The 18,777-nt window shown below is 52.5% G+C and overlaps 2 protein-coding genes across 5 annotated transcripts in view; both read right to left on the reverse strand.

Annotated features, from left to right (window-relative positions):
* Positions 1 to 1,012: 1,012 nt before the first annotated feature.
* Positions 1,013 to 4,428, reverse strand: TLX3 (T cell leukemia homeobox 3). The gene is made up of 3 exons (XM_045501670.1): positions 3,300 to 4,428; positions 2,702 to 2,945; positions 1,013 to 1,760 (listed from the first exon to the last, which is right to left on the reverse strand). Exons 1-3 carry the CDS (start codon positions 3,859 to 3,861, stop codon positions 1,550 to 1,552), a joined length of 1,017 nt encoding a protein of 338 aa, XP_045357626.1. The 5' UTR covers positions 3,862 to 4,428; the 3' UTR covers positions 1,013 to 1,549.
* A 10,205-nt stretch (positions 4,429 to 14,633) lies between these two features.
* RANBP17 (RAN binding protein 17) overlaps positions 14,634 to 18,777 on the reverse strand; it is a 330,532-nt gene continuing 326,388 nt past the window's right edge. For all 4 annotated transcript variants that reach the window (XM_045501695.1, XM_045501687.1, XM_045501675.1 and 1 more), the window contains 2 exons: positions 16,890 to 17,017; positions 14,634 to 15,058 (listed from right to left, as the gene is read on the reverse strand). In XM_045501695.1, coding sequence (XP_045357651.1) covers positions 14,962 to 15,058; positions 16,890 to 17,017 — 225 coding nt within the window. In that variant the 3' untranslated portion in view covers positions 14,634 to 14,961. The remainder of the gene's footprint in view (positions 15,059 to 16,889; positions 17,018 to 18,777) is intronic.

Genomic DNA, 18,777 nt, shown 5'->3' on the forward strand with positions numbered 1-18,777 from the left:
CGAATTATACAGGGAAGCAAAAAACTGTAAAGGAAAAGCAAAAGTCCTAGGAACACAGAGACCAAGAGTAATGAATAGAATAGAAAATAGAGAACATCGTAGAGAAAGAAGTGGAGAGGCCAGACATAAGAAAAAATTTAAAAGACCTAATAAAAGGGAGGAAAAAAAAATCAGGGAGCAAGAGGAAATGTTCACGAACGCTTCGACCGTGTGTCTTGTTGCAAGGGACCACCTAACGCCCAGCGCGTGATCCAGAAATTCCCAGCTTCCGACCGGAGGTAAAGCTGGGTGAACTGGGCCTGACTGCTTTCACACCTGGGCTTGGTGTTCCCGGCGTTCTGGGCGCCCCGCCCCTCTCGTGTGCAGTGACGCCGCCCGGGTGCGGTGACGTCACATGACGCCACGCTCCACCTGTGATCCCACGCAACCCAAAAGGGTGCAGGTGTTCTGAATTTGTGCCCCGCACTTACTCCTCAGACGCCGAGCGTTTGGAGACCAGGAAGCGCGCGGATTCTGTGCCCACGGCCCGCCCACAGTGCGCCCAGATCCCCCATAGCCAGTCCTTGGGTCCGCCCAAGACCCGAGGCCTCACTGGAAAAAGAGGACAGTGGGCTCGGGGGTGAGGGCTTCGAGTTCTTAGAAGTTCGAGGTCCCGGGGCCTCTCACCTCCTAGGTGGGTCCGGCCACTGACGACCTAACTGTTGGCCCATCCAGGGCCTGTCATCCCCAACCCTGCCTGGCGCGGGCCTGCGACCTCTGGGCCTAAAGTGCCCTTCCCACGTCCGCCCTACACCGCCGGCACCCAAACTGCCGGCGGCCGGCACACACTGACCTGCACCGCGGATCCTCCGCGGGGCCCGGGGCCGGGGTCGGAGCTGAGGCGAAAACCGACGAAGCTTGGAGATGTGGATGCGCCCCCGCACACTGCGGCTCGGCCTCTACCGCCGAAGGGGTGGGGCGCAGGGCCGGCCTCGCCGAGCATTATTGGAACGAAAACGAAATAAAAGCGGCGTTAAGTGAAATAGCTAACTTTTTTATTAAATAAAACGACTTAAATAAAAGGAACGGAAAAGGAGAGGAGTGGACCCAGCCTAAACGCAGGGTGCCCCAGCCCTGGCGCTCCCCCCAGCCACCTGGTCGGCCGCCCCTCCTCTAGCGGCCCCCGCGGGGGAAGCAGGTGGCCGGGTTTCTAAAGAAAAAAGCCAAAACTTTTATTATTTACACGTTTGGGCAAAAGTACAAAGTATAATACAGGCGCCCGGCCCGGGGGGGTGCGGGCGAGGGGCGGAGAAACGTAAGGCGCTTTCTTTGTCAGGCCCGGGCCTGGGGCGGGACTGGGCGCAGGGCGGGGGCTCGGATTGTGCAGCCGCGCGGAGCCCGGGCCCAGCCCCCCTCCGCGGCCGGCGGGGATGCGGCCGCGCCCCGGGGCCTACTGGAGCTCGGAGGCCCCTGTCCCTCTCGGCCTCGGGTCCCCCCAGCCCGGCTGGGGGCCCGGGGCGCCCCGCCGGGTGGGGGCGGCGATCCTTGGCGATCCTTGGCGATCCGTGGCTCACACCAGAGAAGTGACGGCGGGGACCTTGGAGCTGTCCTCCTCCCAGGGCTGCAGATTCTGCAGAGCAAACAGCGACGAGTTGTGCAGACAGAGAGGGTCGGGCTGGATGGAGTCGTTGAGGCTCTTTTGGAAGGCGTCGTGTTGCAGCTGCAGCATGAGCCGGCTCGCCTGCTGCCGCTCCGCCTCCCGCTCCTCCGCCGTCTGCCGCCTGCACCGGGGGAGGGAGAGGGACAGCACCGTCATGCACCCGGCACTGCGGGGCCGCCGGCGGGGCCCCAGCCCTCCCGGGAGCGGAGGCTAGCCGGGAGCCTCGAGGCGCAGGACCCGTCTGCACCCCTGCTGGCGCTGTGCGCCCGAGGCCCGCGCGTCCGGGGAGTGGGTTGGCATCGTTTGTTTTTGTTGTGTGCCGGGCGGTCGTGGGGAGGGGACTCCGCCCGCCGCCCACCTGCACGTCCGCGTATTGTGGCTTCGCCAACAACAAAGATGTTTCTTTTGCGGGACAACAAGGGCAGGGCATGCGTGTAACTGACTCAGCCCTGCGGGCAGTCGGGACGCTAGGGTTCGCGGGTGGGAGGGCTGGCTCTGCACTGCCCGCGCGGTGTCCCTGGGCCAGGTCAGCCTCATCCAGTTCTCCCAGGCCCTTCTCGAACCTCTCTTCCAAAACGCGATCGCTTCGCCGTTCACGGGTTGTATGGAAATAGGGATCGGATAAAAACGGGGCTGGAGTCAGGATGGGGAGCCACAGGGGGAACACGGAGCCCGCGCGGACTGTCGGAGATCCGAGAGGGCTGGTGGGAGGGAGAAGGAGAGTGCGAGAGACCCCAAGGTGGGGGGTGGGGTGGATGCTGGTGAAGGTGCAGGTGAGAGGAAACTGAGCGGCTGCAGAAGCGGAAGAAAACACGGAGAGTTGGAGAGGCGCACGAGAGCGATACAGGGATGGGAATGGAGGAGAAGCCGAGGCGCGAGAGAGTGGGGGAGAGAAACAGGCCGGCGGGAAGGAGAGAAGGGAGATAAAATTTGGGAAGGAGTGGGAAGGCGCAGCCCTGGGAGGGCGGGTAGCGGGTAGCACAGAATGGGGAGAGCGCGAGGCTGCGGCGCGGGGCAAGGTGAAGGGCGGGTGCAAGACGGGCTGAGCCGGGCCTCTCTCACCGCCATTTGGTCCTCCGGTTTTGGAACCAGGTCTTGACCTGCGCGTCCGTCATTTTGAGGGACTTGGCGAGCGCCGCCCTCTCGGCGGAGGCCAGGTACTTCTGGCGGTGGAAGCGCTTTTCCAGCTCGCAGATCTGCACCCGAGAAAAGGACGTGCGCGGCTTCTTACGCTTGGGCGGTGTCCTGTTCTGGTAGGGGTGGCCGATGCGCCGGGTCACGGTGAAGGGCGTGAGCGCCGCCGCCGCTGCGGAGACACACGAGGCCCCCTTAAGCCCAGCCCGGCTCGACTGCCGTTCAGGCCCCACGCGGACCCCGTGCCGCCCGGTTGGGCGCAGGGTGCTCCGCTATTTCGTTGGTCCCCCGCGTCCCCAGCGGCACCAAGCCGGTTGGGAGATACTCCCCTCTTCCCCTGGGCGTAGGCTTATTTCCCCGAAACTCCCTGATTTTCCTCCCCCTACGGTAGCCCGGGGCCCCGGGCGCTGAGGCCTCCGTCGCGCTTGGGCCTCCGGAATCGTTTCCCGGAGTGGAGCACCTAGGGCGCGGCGCCTCTGGCCCCGGGAGGGCCAAGGCCCGGCGCTTGTTCGCTCGCCCTGCTCACCTGTGAAGCGGTCTTTCACGAAGCGGCGGCTGCTCTCCATCCAGGGAAAATTGAGGCCGCCCAGGCTGGAGACCGTGGGCACGGAGGGCATGGCGGGCAGCGCGCTAGGCAGAGGCGGTGGCACGGCCCCGGGCAGCGGCCTGTGCGCTGGCACTCGGATCACTCCGGCGGGCGCCAGGCTCAGGTTGACACTGTAAGATCCCGGGTCCTCGAAGGGCGCGCCGAGGCCGGCAAAGGAGGCGGGCAGAGACGGGTATGTGGCGCCCGGGCGGCCCCCGGGGGGCCCTCCCAGGTAGCTGGCGCCGTCGGGGCCCCGCGGGGCCGGTGCGCTGTCCTGGTCCGGGCTGTTGAGGATCTGGTCGATGCCGAAGCTGATGGGCTCGTGCGGGTGCGGGGTCTGCGCGCTGGCGGGCGCCTCCATCCTGGGCGGGCGGAAGGGCTGGGCTGGGCTGGGCGGGGAGGCGGCTGGGTCCCTGTTACGGCGCGGCCATGGAGCGCCCGGCGCCTCTCGTTGCACTGAAACTTTGCCAAGAGTGCGCGGGCCCGACAGGCTCTGTGTCATCTTTCTTGAACCGAACCTGGAGTTTCCGCTGCTAATTCCTCTCCCGCCGCAGCCATTGGCTGCGATCAACAAGCCTCTCTCCTCCCATTGGCTCCCGGCTTTCAATAAAGGCCTAATTCATGGAAATAGGAGCTTAGGGACTGTTCCAAGGTGACATCATTTTAACAAACGAACAATAGGTCAAATTTATTAGCCGGGATAATGGGCGGCGGATATTAGCGCCCGAACCGCAGCCTCCCAAACCCGAAATCTAACGAAGCTGCAATTAGCAGACGCTCCCCGCTCCTCCCGGCCGGGGCCGCTTCCCCGGCCGCAGCTCGGGGCGGGCCAGGGCGCTCTGCCGGTGAAATTGCCTCTTGCTGAGGGGGGTTTCGTTTTCTTCCAAATTTTGTCATCTGGGCAAAAACCAAACCATGCGAATCCTCTCCATTGCAATGGAGTGGCAAGTCCGGAATGACCCTGTGGAATCCGCGGAAGCGTCTTGGACTCTCCACCGCCGCGGGAGCAACGAAAGGAGCGCACTACCCCGCACGAGCTCCGCGCTCCCAGCGCGCCGCGTGAGGGGAGCCCGCCGCGTGTTCCGCGCTCCCGAGGACGCCGACCCGCGTGGGGAGAATTCGCCCCCGCTCGGGCCACTTTGGAGACAGTCGCCGGCTCCCGCCAGGCGGACCGAGGTGTGACTCCCCTAAGCCCACGCGTGCCTGGCCCAGCTGGTCTAGGGACCCAGGGTCCCCCGGTGGGGAGCGGGGATCCAGCCCCTCGAAATTCGTTGCAGGATGGACGGGACTATTGTCGCGCGTGGGGACCCGCCCATGGCATGGCAGGTGTGGGGATCTGGGGTGCCCGAGAGGCAAGGCGCAGAGGCTGTTCATCTTTAGAGTAAAGAGCGGGACTTCTTTGGGTAACGGGGGCTGCGAGCCCCTCCCGCTCCCGGCCAGCCTGAGCGTTGAACCGCTCCCTCCCTGCTCCGCTCACGCTCTCGGGGACTGTCAAGGCGGGTCGAGGGGCACCGTGGACAGGACAGGACCGTACGCCGGGAGGTCACCCCCAGCGCCAGCCTCAGCTGTCTCCCCGGGAGGAGACATACAGAATCGTTTTCTACTCGCGAATTCTAAAATCGTTAGGTGCAAACTGACTGCTGCACCCCTGGCCAGGCCCCTCTCGCTCTCCCTGTCTCGCGGACGTGGTGAGAGCTATGATAGGCGGTTGGCCAGAAGAGTGTTCACATTGGGTCGGTCACTTTCTAGTTCAGTGACCTTGGGCAAGTGACTTCATATCTTTGGGCTTGGTTTTCTCGTTTATAAAATGGGCCACGCGTGCATTGCGGGATTGTTGTAAGTCTTGCGTGAGATATTGAGAGAAGGTAGGTAGGGCTTAGGGCCTGGCACATAGTAGGCACTGAGGGGCTGTGGCTGCCCTCCCACTCCCACCCCCAACGTGATGGTTGACGTATTATTCTGATGGTTCTTGTTTATCTGTTTGCAGTTTTAGGTTATTTGCAGAGGCTCAGTATCTTGAACAGAAAAATGTTATTTGTCTATCCGCAGGGTCAGTCTTAGAGGACCAGGAAAGGTGGGAGGCAGCATGTTGGGGGTTCTTCCTAATAATCTACCCCCAGTAGCTCAGAGGTTTCAAGATCTGCAGTCTTAAGGCCTGGGTTCCTGAGTCAGGTCACCGCCCGCTGAGTGACCTTGGGCTAGTCGCTGGCTCTTGCTGGGTGGAGAGAATGAGGCCACTGGCAAGTGAGGCACCGGTGAGGAGGGCAGGGTGCCTGGGGCAGGACAAGCCCTCTTTCCTTGGAAATCCAAGAATCTTCAAATGGAACACTGACTCCATACTGGGGGCCTCCTGCTTCTATTTCAGGCTCTGCCACCAGTGGTTTGGGGACTGTTTGGCCCCTCACTGCCCCTCCTGGAGCCTCATTTTCCTTATTTGTAAAATAGGAAGGGTAATAGCTACCCCCAGGGTGGCCGTGAGAAGTAAATGAGATAAGGTCTGTGGACATGCCTGTGAGGAACTGGATTATATAATAATAACTTTAACGACAACAGTAGAGCTGCTGTAGGTAGAGAACGTAGTGTGTGCCGGGCAGGGGGTGGGCATTTACTTATTTCTCCCAACCACCCTGTGAGGGAAGGCTGTTATTGATCCCATTTTTTACCTGATGAGGGAACTTCAGGTCAGAGAGTTCATGCAGCTCACAGCCCCCCTTCTCCAGGGCTAGGGGGTCACCTCGCCTGCTCCATTTCCCTTCTGGCATCCAAAGCCCAGGGTTCCAGGCCTGTCCTCCCCACTTCCTGGCTTTGTTAAATTGGGATAACAAGGCCCACCCCACACAGGTATGTGGGCATAGAATTAGGGGCGCCTGGGTGGCTCGCTGGCTAAGCGTTCGACTTCCACTGGGGTCATGATCTCCCCGTTTGTTCGTGGGTTCGAGCCCGTGTTGGGCTCTGTGCTGACAGCTTTGGATCCTAGAGCCTGCTTCCGATTTTGTGTCTCCCTCTCTCTCTGCTCTTCCCTGCTTGCACTCTGTCTCAAAAATAAATAAACATTAAAAAAAGTTAAAAAAAAAAAAAAGAAAGAGAAGTGGGTGATGTGGCCCACACTGCCCCCAGGGCATGGTGACTGGCCCAGTGCTTAAGAACCTCTGTTTGCCAGCTGTGGGCTTGGGGAATTCACCCTTTTTGCACGTCAGTTCCTCATCTAGTAAAGCAACAGTACCGATGTCATGGGATTCAAAGAGCCCATCCAGGTGAAAACAGCAGTGCAAGGCAGGGGCAGAATTCTGCCTCGCCACCTGGGTCCCAGCTTTCTGAGGTGCCTAGTTTCGTGGTCATCCAGCAGTAGGCCACTGATAGCAACCCCCCTCTTTCCCAGTCCAGACAGAGCAGAGAGGTTAGCCAGCTCAGGAAGGGGAGTAAATGGGGCAGATAGCAGTCCCTGGGACAGGGGTTCTCAAAATGTGTGCCTGGGCCAGAAGCAGCAGCAGCACCTGGGAATTTGTTAGAATTGCAGATTCTTGGACCCCAGCCCAGACCTCCTGAATCGGAAACTCCAGGGTAGGGCTAGGCAATCTGCTTTAACAAGCCCTCCAGGTGATTCTGATGCATACTCACATTCGGAAGCCAGTGCCCAGAATATTGTCCATTTCATCCAAGTTCTCAAATTTGTTGTAACAATGTTGTGGGAAGATTCTTCCATAATTGGAAACTCTCATGTGAATCTGAGCTAACATCCTCTGCTCTCCACTCTCAGTGTTTCTCAGTTGTGTCTTCTCTTATCATATTTGCCAAAGGTTTGTCTATTTTACTGGTCTTAAAGAGAAGCCTTTTATTTCCTTATCTTCTTTTTTATGTCATGTCTTTGAGGAATGTTTTGATTTATTTTCATTAACTTTTTCTTCTTTGTTGAGGTGAAAATCTAGTTAATGTTTTTTATCAACGTTTCTTGTTTTTTTTTTTTTTAAGAAATATGTAAAAGGTCATAAATTTACCTCTAAGCACCTTTTGCCCAAATATGTTCTGATGCGTAGTTGGTGTTCCTGAGATTATAAATTTATGCTGTCCCTTCTTGCCTGCTATCAGTTGAACAATGACAGACACATATGCACACGCCCAAGAAGAGAGATTAGACGATGAAAATTCTAAGAACTGGGGTTGTGGGGGCCAGAAAGATTTCTGAGTGCAATGCACTGTCTCTTCTTCCCCTTGGAGAAGTTGGGAGGACCGGTGGACTGGTGGGGGCCTTGCTGGGAGACATCCAGGAGAGAGGGGTGGCTTCAGGGCTGGAGGACAGGATGTTGGGATTCCCAACTGCCCATGTTCAGGAGGCCAAGTTAGTCCAGTCTCGTTCTGCCGCTTATTGCTTGGGTGAATTGGACTCAATTTCCCTACCTGTGAAATGGGGGTAGAGATTGAATCAGGGCTCTTAAATATATTTGGGTCAGCAATCCTATTTGAAAGGTCGATGAAAATGTTATGGACTACTTCCATAGACAAAGACACACACACACACAATTTGGCACACATAACCATGTCACAGGTTGCTTACCTGTCCACCTTCCACTCTTTGTTCGCACACCCGAGTTGGAAGTCTCTGGGGGCCCTTGCAGTTCTCGGGATGGAAGGCTCTAAAGACGCCTGCCCAAATTGATTTGCTCATTCATTCATCTATTCAACACATATGTACTGAGCACCTGTTCAAATTTTCTGGACCATGTCCCAACTTTGGGGCTCAGTTTGCCCATCTGTTGGTGGGAGTAAGGCAGTTTGAACTCTTTGTTGCTGCCTCCCCATGATGGGAAAGACTAGGGAGGGGCCTTCTTGAGGAAGCCTGCAAGGCCTTCTCGACTCTGCCAGCTGGAGGAAGGCAAAGGCCACCTGGTACTGTGTGGTCTTTGTGCCCCCCAGCACCAGTCACGAGACTCAAAGGACAGTTGGCTGAGGGACGTGAATCTCTCGCCCAGGGGTATGCAGCTGAGAAGGCTGGAGTTGGGATTTGAACCCAGGACTATCGACCCCAGAGCCCATGCTTTTCCCTTTACCCCATTCTCCCATTTCTACTCTGGGAGCAGGTAGTAAGGACTGAGGGGGCAGGGAAGATTAGTGGAGGAGCTGAGTGAAAGTGCCCGGAAGCAGAGGCATGAGGACTGGCCATGGTGGGGCTCCTTTCTGTCCCTTCTGCTAGTCGGAGAGCTCCTTCGGGACACAACAATATCGACAGCATTTTATTCCATGTGTTGGGGCTGGGCCCGCTGGAGGATCCGCATCACAAGTTTGTGGTACTAACCTGAGGAGCACACAGCAAGGTCAGATGAAGGGATGGGAAAAGGGAGCCAAGTGCATCTGGGATTGTGCGCATACGTGGGTTCGGCATTCACTTCCCCCAGCTCTGCCCGAGGCTGGTGCCTTTCCATCTTTGAAAATGCAGGTCAGTTATGGCTCTCTGCCCATCCTCCAAAGTAGCCCCCTCTCCCCTGTCACTCTCTATCCCTGTTTCTTTTTTTTTTTATTAAACTTTTTTTTTAATGTTTATTTATTTTTGAGACACAGAGAGACAGAGCATGATCGGGGGAGAGGCAGAGAGAGAGGGAGACACAGAATCCGAAGCAGGCTTCAGGCTCTGAGCTGTCAGCACAAAGCCCATTGCGGGGCTCAAACTCACAAACCGTGAGATCATGACCTGAGCCGAAGTGGGTCGCTCAGCCGACTGAGCCACCCAGGCGCCCCATCCCTGTTTATTTTCATCCTTACATTCGTTGCTTTTGAAACCCATCTTATTTATCCTGTTCGCCAGCTCTCTGAAGGCAGGGACTTTGTCTCATACTTTATCTGTGGTAGGCGAATGAATGAGTGAATGAATGATTTCCAGGATCTTTGTGCCGAGTCCCACCGGGGCCCTGGCCTTGAGGCAGGGAGGCTGGCAGCCACATCAAGAAGCTGGCCATGGGGCTGGGGGTTAAGACAGAGGGTGTGAGACTGGAAGGGAGAGGGCTGGGCGAATGCGGAGGGGTGTGTGAGCAGGGACCAGGTGCAGATGGCCGAGTACGAGGAGAGAGGGACTGGTCAGTGCACACGGGCGCAGGGGAGTGAGATTAGGCACTGAGGGCAGCCACATGTGAGGGCCATCTGGATACCCCCTAAACTGATCCCATGCCCTCGTTTCCCTCCACCACCCATCAGCCATTTTCTCCATTTTGTGTTCTACAACTTTCCTCTCTTCCTGACAGATTTCTCTACTAAATTTGACTTCGTTTCAACACTTTGGTTGGGCAAATTACATTAAGATGGATGTTGCAGGTACCCTTTATGGTTTATTTATCGTGATACTGTTGTATCTCACGCTTATAAATAACTTATGTTATAGCTTTTGTTTGTGGAAATGTAACTTACATATTTTATTACGCTTTCTGTAAACCTCAAAAAGAATCTTGTCAAGGAAGCGCTCTTATCAGCAATCCAAACTATGGGACGTAAAAACCGACACTACCATTATTTTTTAATATGCCAAGGAGGCAGGTTACTCTTGCTGTAGTTTGAAAGGTTTGCTGTCATCGTAAACTTGCACCTCAATAAAACATTAAAAAGTCTCAAGAACGATTTTATAAAGTTCAGGGAGGAGGGTGAATCGGTGGCGGAACCCATGGACACAGCATACAAGGAACCCAGGTGTTGGACTGGCCTTTCTTTTAGAGTGTCCAGCTCCATTTGGGGCTCCTGGAGGGTTCCAGGCCCACCTCCCCAGCCACTGGCCCTGAAGTCCGGTGGTGAAGCACCCAGTTTAAGGGATTATAAAGGATAAGAGACATGAGTTCTGGAGTCAGGCTGATCTGATTTTTTATCAAGAGAGAATGTGAATCGGGGAGAGGGAGAGATAGAAGAAGCTTAAGCAGGCTCAATCCCAAGAGTCTGGGTTTGTGATCTGAGCTGAAATCAAGTCGGACACTTAACTGACTTAACAGCCCAGGCGCCCCAGGCTGACCTGATTTTGACCCGGCTTGTCCACTTGTTAGCTATGTGGCCTGGGGGCAGTCATTTAGTCTCAGTTTTCTCATCTCTAAAATGGGGATATTATTACTTACTTGATATTCTTATTGGGAAACATTAAATGGGATAGGTATTTGCAACGCTCAGTGGCTGCTCAATAATAAATGTCCTTGTCATTAATTTTTGCCTTGAAACTGTTACTTTCTCCCTTTCTACTCACCTTGCTCTCCTCTCCAGGTGCTCTCTCCCACGTCACTGTAAGGAGCTGAGTTCTCCCAGAGGCTACCACCGCCAAACTGCTGGACTGACCTCCATCTAGATAGGGTTCCCATCTGCCAGATTTTTCACTTTCCCCAGTTTCTCTCATCCAGACCATCCTATTCCTTGTTCTCATGCCCAGCTCTCTATTGGTGGGTAACTAATCCTCAAGGGTCTCAGCTGATGGCTATATGCCAGGCCTGTTTTGCACGCTGAAAGAGACCTTCAGTACCGCAATCTAGTGGCACTTCTAGGTTGGCAGGGCCAGTGGAAGCGAGTCTGGGGGGCCAAGAGGGCTCTTCTGGGAAGCTGGGATCATCATGTGGCACAGGGACTCATGCGCTCTCATCCCCCCGCCCCCGCATCCTAGAGAAGCCTGAATGGCAAATAGAAAAATGGAAACGTCTGGAATATAAGCAGGATACAGCTTTCTCAGGGTCAGGTTCTTAAGTCAGTGTGGAAGGCAACCATCGAGCAAAGTCAAAACACCTTCACACCGTTTCTTGCTTATCAACTGGAGCAGTTGGCTAGATGTAGACCCCGCCCCGATGCCACTGCACGAACGATGCTTGTCTGCACAGCGGCCTGCCCGGGAGAATGAGGTGAACCAGCACTGGCCTGCACCTCCCACTTCACCCTCACTCTGACCCCGGGGACCTGCCTGCGCTGTTTATTTCTTCCTGTTGCTGAATGTGAGTTACATACTCCTGTGACCTCCTTCGAGTACATGACAGATCCAACTAGTTCTCCTTTGTGTAGATTCCACAAGTGTGGGTGTGCCCTTGAACGCTTGATTTATCGCCGGCATAAGGTGTCCCTCCAGAGAACTGTTTCCCCAGGAGTCTTCAGGGCAGGCTGTGGGTGGGGGCACAGTTCCCAAACAGCTTCGGTAGTGGGGTGAGTGCGCAGTATAATGTGCTCCGGAAACATGCCAGCTTCCCTACCATCTTTTCTTCCTTAGGGCACAGAATGGAACTTCATTCACCCTCCAAAGAAAATCAAGATTCCTTTCCAGGTGTCAAGGGAGAAACCTGTAGCCACACTTAATTAACCTCTCCAGTAAAGGCTGGTTAAGAGAGCTGTGGCAAGCAGCTTTGAAAATGGCATCCGTAGACCCCTGCCTCCTGGTATTCAGGCCCTTGGGTAATCCCTCCCCTTGGATGCGGGCTGGGCCTAGCGATTTCCTTCCAAGGGAATACAGCAAAAGTGATGGGATGCCCCTTCTGAGATGAGCTAAGAGGCTGGACTTCCAGACTGCGGCAATGTCTCTTCGCTCTTCTGCTCGCTCTTGATGAAGCCAAGACGCCATGCTGCGCGCCGCCCTATGGAGAGGCCCATTCGGCAAGGCACTGAGGCTCTCAGATCACCAATCTGTGAGGAACTGACTCCTCACCATGAGTGAGTGTGGAAGCAGATCCTTCCCCAGTTGAGTCCTGGGATGACCACAGCCCAACAATGTGGATGACAGTCTGTGAGGGACCCTTAAGCGGAGGATCCAGCTACATACAGATTTCTGACCCCCAGAAACTGTGAGATAACCACTGTTGTTCTAAGCCAATACAGTTTGGGATAATTTGTTCTGTAGCAACAGAGTTCAGAAACACACATGAAAGTGGATGTAAATATTAACGGTTTCAACTCACCATTCTTTTTTATTTTTAAAAAGTATTTATTTTTGTTTATTTGGGAGGGAGGAAGAGAGAGAAGGAGAGAGGTAGGGAGGGGCAGAGGGAGAGAGAGAATCCCAAGCAGGCTCCATGCTGTCAACACAGAGCCCAGTGTGGGGCTGGATCCCACGAACTGTGAGATCATGACCCCAGCAGAAATCAAAAGTTGGGCGCTCAACCGACTGAGCCACCCAGGTGCCCCTCAGCTCATCATTCTTAAATCCAGGTCTTCTTGGAAGAAAGCAGGAATTTCTTTGAGGTGAGAGAGACATGGGTTCAGATCTCGCCTGTGTGACCTGTGTAAGCTACGTACCACCTAGAAGCCTTTCTTTATCTGAAGGGTGAGAATAATGCCGTCTGCCTTCACAGGGCTCTTGTGAGGACCAAGGGCGATCACACATGGAAGGGGCATGGCAGATGTTCTGTTAAGTATTTGCTATGTCTGTTCTCAGCCTCTGTGCCGCCTCGAGGCGCGCTGTAAATCCCCACCGAGAGCAGGCTGAGGTTGGCCGTCGGGGCAGGCCTGACAAGTCCTCCTGTGGGAGCGGCTCTCCAAGGCCAAGGCTGATGGTGACTTCCCTGGCTGATGTGAAACCACCAGGTGACCTTTGGCAGTGCGGCCAAGAAAAGCAAGTGTACATTGTTATTTTCTTGGGAGCATTTCAGTGCAGATGGTGTGGTGCTTTCAGGTCCAACTTTTGTAAAGAAGTGTCGGGGGTGGGGGGGTGCCTGGGCGGCTCAGTCGTTTACACATCTGACTTCGGCCCAGGTCATGACCTCATGGTTCGTGGGTTCAAGCCCCACGTCTGGCTCTGTGCTGACAGCTCAGAGCCTGGAGCCTGTTTCGGATTCTGTGTCTTCCTCTCTCTCTGCCCTTCCCCTGCTCACACTCTTTCTATCTCAAATCTAAACAAACATAAAAAAAATAATAAAAGAAAGAAGTGTCAGAGTGGGACAGACCTTCTATGAAGCACTTTTGTGAGACGAATATGCAGTAATAAGCCCCTGAGAAACAGACATCCTCAAGTCGGACTTGCACAGATAGTTGATGTTTCATAAAGTTTAGAGTTTGCCTTCTCAGGGAAAATTACATTTCCCAGTGCTAAAGAAATATAGCATAAGGCTAAGGCCTACTTACTCATTAAATACCAGAAGTAACCCTATCTGTAACACACATTTCCCTGATTTCCTGGGTTCACATAGAGAAGGAAAACATTTTGAGATAACCTTGGGTGGTTTTGCTTTTATGTGACAAGCCTGTTGCTAAACTCAAGTACCAAGAAAGGTTTCAAGAAACACTAGTCTGGGAAACGTGATTATCACAGGAGCCTGTGGATTTACTTCTTCTTCACCAGTAAGGCCAACCTTTCATGTCTTATTAGAAATAAAGGGCACGATATTTATTACAAGCCTGAACCGTGTCGACAGGGCAGTGACATACAAAAGCCGTAAGACAGTGGCAAGCTCAAATTAATAGCCTAGTTACAGTCTATCACAAACTGGGAAGGCCTCCTTCATGTCCTGGGTTTGGGTTAAGCTGCAATCCCTACAGTAATAAGAGGTTTTGTGGACGGATGGAAACCTGATCCTCTGAAAATCCAGAACTGTTTTGGGTGTCTCAAGAAGGCAAAGCTGTCTTGGATATATATTAAAAAAAAATGTTTTTTAATGTTTATTTATTTTTGACAGAGAGAGAGAGAGAGCGAGAGAGCGAGCATGAGAGGGGGAGGGGCAGAGAGGGAGACGCAGAATCCGAAGCAGGCTCCAGGCTCCGAGCTGTCAGTGCAGAGCCCGACGCGGGGCTTGAACTCACAGACCGTGAGATCATGACCTGAGCCGAAGTCGGACACTCAACCGACTGAGCCACCCAGGCGCCCCTTGAATATGTATTTTAATTAGACACCTTCAGCTTGTCCTACAAGTTAAGTGGAGGCAGAAAGACCAGGTGTCGGCACCACCCAGAACTTCTTGCAGGGGCTGCCTGACTCCTGAAGGAATATCTCTGCAGGCAGTAATTGCACAGCTTAATTCTTCTAGACCGAACCACTTCAGATTTATGCCAGTGAAAAGCAAACGTTATTTGTAAGTCATTTAATTGTGTTACTGTCTCTCAACTTTATCAGATGCTGCTGAGGCCAAGAGGGCTGCGCGCAGTCCTGTGGGATGCTTCGGAGCGCTCCCAGGCTCGTTCTAAATACCCACAGCTCCGAGACCCCAACGCTGCTGCTTTCAGACTCCTAAGAAACGACTAACTTAATGGGTTCAAATGGTATTTGTCTCAACTCAGGATCCATGTTGAAGGTTGCATCTCCAGCACATTCACAACCTTGATTACAACAGAGTTCCATTAACTAGCACACACTTAAGTTCAAACCTGGTTTATTAAGTTCTTTGGTTAAATATTGTTTCTATACCCTTTCGGAGCATTTATAAGAACAAAGATAATGCTATTTTTTAGAAAGACTGAAAACACATCTTTTGCTTTTTTTCAATGTAAAGACTGAATTTACATTGTTTGTGCACTGTTATAAATTCTTATAATTAGGCCAGACTTATAAAAAGGTAGGGCTTTTGTTGTTGTTTGTTTTGAAAAATAGATTCTCCTGGGCTAGCCGACATTGCTGTCCTGGGACCCGGACCCACAAGAGTCTCTTGGTAAAGGCTGCTCGGCACACGGTCAGGGAAGGCGGTCAGCTCATCATATCCAGACTGCACGGCTCGGTGCTGCCATCAGTCCGCAGGGCCTCTGCCACATCTCTTCTGAAGACAGATAGGTTCTGGGTGAACCTGTGGAAAGAGGAAGAAAGGCCAAGGCCAGTGGCAAGGCGGAAGTTATATGAGCCTCTGGAGGATAAAGCCACTGTGGAGCTCAGAACCTTGGAGAGAGCCCCAGGTCCTGGCTGAGCTCCTGCCTCCCGCCTCCACTGCAGCCATTACTTCTGGCCACCAACACCCCCTTCTCCACCTTCCCCGGCCGGAAAACAAGGGTTACCACCATATATACCCAGACCCATTTGAGGGGTACGTTTTGTGGGTGTACTATTTAAAATTAAAAAAAAAAATCAAATTACACAGAGATGGTAAGGAATATAAAGGAAAGAATCAAACCTTTTGTGCCAGGCACTGGGTTGAGTTTACGTATAGATTCACTTAAGTATCACAAGTCTTCCCAAAGGTAGGTATTTGTATCCTCATTTTGTGGATGAGAAAACCGGGCTTAGTGGTTCAAAAAGGGGGGGCACTGGGCTAGATTGCCTGAGTTCAAATCCTGGCTCCACCACTTCTTAACTGGGTGATCTTGGATGAACATTTAACCTCTTGTCTTGGTGCTCAACTTGAGTAGCTACCTCATGGGATTGTGTGAAGTGAGAATTTGCCGAGTCAGTTGAGACAATGCCTGTAAGCACTCAACACAGTGCACGGTACATGGAAAGCATCTAGTCCTTGTTGGCTAGTGCTCTCTTGAACAGGAGGGCTGTCTGGCATTATTTTCAACAATCAATTGATACTCAAATTCCCAAGCCTCAGGTCAAGCAATCTTCCCCCACCTGAGGCACCTGGGGTGTCCCCATTCATTAAGTCTCTTCTGCTGGCCTCAGAGGTTGCCCTCCTGCCTGACAGAGGATTGTGGCGTGGAACAAGCAGTCAAGGGTATGTGTTTGCAGAGTCTGTCACACTTGGCTTTGTATTGTCAGAGCCCAGGCTGGGGACTCCACCACACGCTGGCTGCAGTGGTTGCTGGAATGAGTGATGATTTGCATTTCAAATGGTGAAACATTTGAATGTTGCCACTTTTATAAAAGGGTGGTGCAGGCAGTTCTGCCCTCCCCCCCAGCACTCCCCCCAAAAACCATTTTCTTTCTCTATTGTTCATTATTATCTGTTTCCCCCACTAGAAGCTCTATGAGGCAAAAACCTTGAACAGTTAGTTCACCACTGGTATCTTCAATGCCTAGCACATAATAGATATTCAGTAAAATTTTGTGCTCTAAAAAAAATGAACAATGGAGGCATACCTGATAAGTCTCGGTTTCTTTCATTTGGATCTCATTGGCAACTGTAAAACTAGGCACTCTTAAAGGTCAGGCAGAAGAAGGAACTAATGTTTACCGTGGCTCCTATGTCCTAGGTACCATGCTTTACTACATTCTGTCATTTAAATATCACAACCAATTTTGTGGATGAGAAAACGGAGGATCAGAGCAGTTATTCGCTGCCACACAGCCTATAGAGGGCAGGGATAAAATTTAAATTGGAGTTTATCTGACCTCAAAGCTTGTGCCTGTTCAAATGCCAGGAAGCTTTCCTTGTCCCTCATGGCAGATCTGAGCTTTCCTTCTTTTGACCTTCTCAGTGAGTTATTTTCCCTACCTTGTGCTGGATTATAAAGTGCATAAGGGCACAGGCTGCATTTTGTTCATCTCTGCATCCCTAAATAGTGCCTAGCATGGTGCTTTAAAAAAAGCAAATACCTAGTAATACTTACTGGATGGAAATAAACTGTGTTTAAGGTTACGAGGTGTAACAGAAAAGTCACATCTATATGTGAGCTGTGTTAAGCACAACCCCAGTTCATTTCCACAAGCCAGAGATGTTGGGCTTACTGCACAGTGCTTACCTGTCTCTGTTCTTGGTGGACAGGCTCTGTTCCACGCCTTCCATCAGGTTCCTGAAGCACTGGGCCAGGACCTCCTGCTTGGGGAGAGGCTGGCTGTTGATCAGGCTTGCCCTCAGTTCGCTGAAATACTGTGGGGAGACGGAACAACCTCAGGGCCCTGACTTCAAACCTGGGCCCCGAGAGAGCTGTGGGGGAGGAGTTCTACCTGCTCCATCTGCTTAGTGCTCCTGACTCTCAGGGAAGCTCTGGTCCAGGCCCCACTTTGAACTTTAAGCCTTCAGAGAAAACCAAGGCAGTAGATACATTGCTAGCTATACACTGTATTGTCCCTTCTCATGAAAATTTCTTGCTATAATTTTTCTATGGTTCCTGAACAATTTAGGTCCTCTGTGGGGGACCGAGCATGTGAAGGTCTTCCTGACTCTCCTCTCCACTCATCACAGAAAGGCTGAAAGGAAAGAGGAAGGGCCTTTCAGGCTGAGGCAAAGAACTTAACAGGGAGAACTTGGGGTGACTGGAGGAAAAGGCCCAGGTATCCCCCCTCAGGCTGCATCAGCATCTGGGCTTTAGTGAATCACTTCTCAAACAACCCCAGACTTTGTCCCAAGTCCCTGTCCCCTGGGTTAGGCTGGATCTGCTCTGTTGACGCGGGGTGCTAAAGGGGCTTGCATAGCTCTGGGAGCGCGTTCCTGAACTAGGAAATCCACCTGTCATACCTGGTCACAAAGAACTACACAACCCCTTCTCCTCTGCTGGCGTCCGCTGGCTTTTACACAAACACAAGCTCTCGTGCTTACACACAGATTCTAATCATTGGAAACAGCTTAATTTTGGCACAAAGACAACATTTTGTCAGTCATGTGTTTATCCTTCCAAGCCCAAACAGCATGATATTTAATTTCCATCATACATTAAAACGGCCCACATCAAAAACACACGTAATTAATATGTAGTCAGACTAATACTTAAATACTATATATCAGAGGCATTACACTTAAACCACAATGTCTTCTTGAACAAGATTGGGAATGCACAAAACTACTTATTTTTCCCTTTTATAATGATGCAGTGACTCACACCAAATAGAAAATTATTAGTTTTTCATCCCAAACCGTGAAATATTGCCTCCATCAGTAAAGTATAATATTGTGATGTCATAAGCTTTTTCTAAACACTGAATTTGCCCTTATTCCCTCTCAATCATTTTAAAAGAACTGCTCTCTTTTATAGAGCTTGGATTTAAATCACAATAACACCAAGGGAAGATGAATGACAGTGCTATTGAATGTGGCTAAAATTGGATACTTCGGCACAGGTGAATGATGAGACAGCTCTTCTCTTTTTGATATATTTTCTTCTTCTATTAGTTTCCTTCCAAGGCTGGGATTTCAGTTTGAATTTTAATGTATGCGGCTGCCTCTAATCTCACTGTCTTTCTCCCCAGTACTATCTTATTGTATAGACAATTCATTCTCCTGAGCAGTAATGTACTGTTCCTACTGACTGCTGGGGAGACAGGGGTGGGTTCGAGAGGAAGCTGGAGGGCCTGGGAAGCAGCCCAGGGTGGTGAGTGCATTTAACAAGCTGGAGACTCATGCTCCCAGGTGAAGGGTGCTGGCTCTGCGGTGAGTCTCTGAGGGCCACTACAGTGCAGGGCACTGGGGATCCCAAATGTAAGAGGGAGCCAAGCAAGAAGCAGGAGAGTCGTAGCTCAGAATTCCCCTGGAAACAGAAGAGGGGAGTGAGGCTGAGCTTGAAGAATACTGAGCAAACCACCTGCCAATGCGTGGGGAGTGCTGGGTTCCAGGAGAGCTGGTCTTGAGGCCTCCACTTACCTGAAGAAGATCTTTGGGGAAGGGCCTGCTGGGGGAACATGGCCTTGCCCCGG

The sequence above is a fragment of the Leopardus geoffroyi genome, chromosome A1, assembly GCF_018350155.1.
Source record: "Leopardus geoffroyi isolate Oge1 chromosome A1, O.geoffroyi_Oge1_pat1.0, whole genome shotgun sequence".
NCBI lineage: Eukaryota > Metazoa > Chordata > Mammalia > Carnivora > Felidae > Leopardus > Leopardus geoffroyi.

Coding starts and splice junctions, on each gene's coding strand:
- TLX3 (XM_045501670.1), bottom strand. CDS start 3,861: ATGACACAGAGCCTGTCGGGCCCGCGCACTCTTGGCAAAGTTTCAGTG. Junction 2,946..3,299: donor CGTGAAAGACCGCTTCACAG/GTGAGCAGGGCG, acceptor GTGTCTCCGCAG/CGGCGGCGGCGCTCACGCCC. Junction 1,761..2,701: donor AACCGGAGGACCAAATGGCG/GTGAGAGAGGCC, acceptor CCCCCGGTGCAG/GCGGCAGACGGCGGAGGAGC.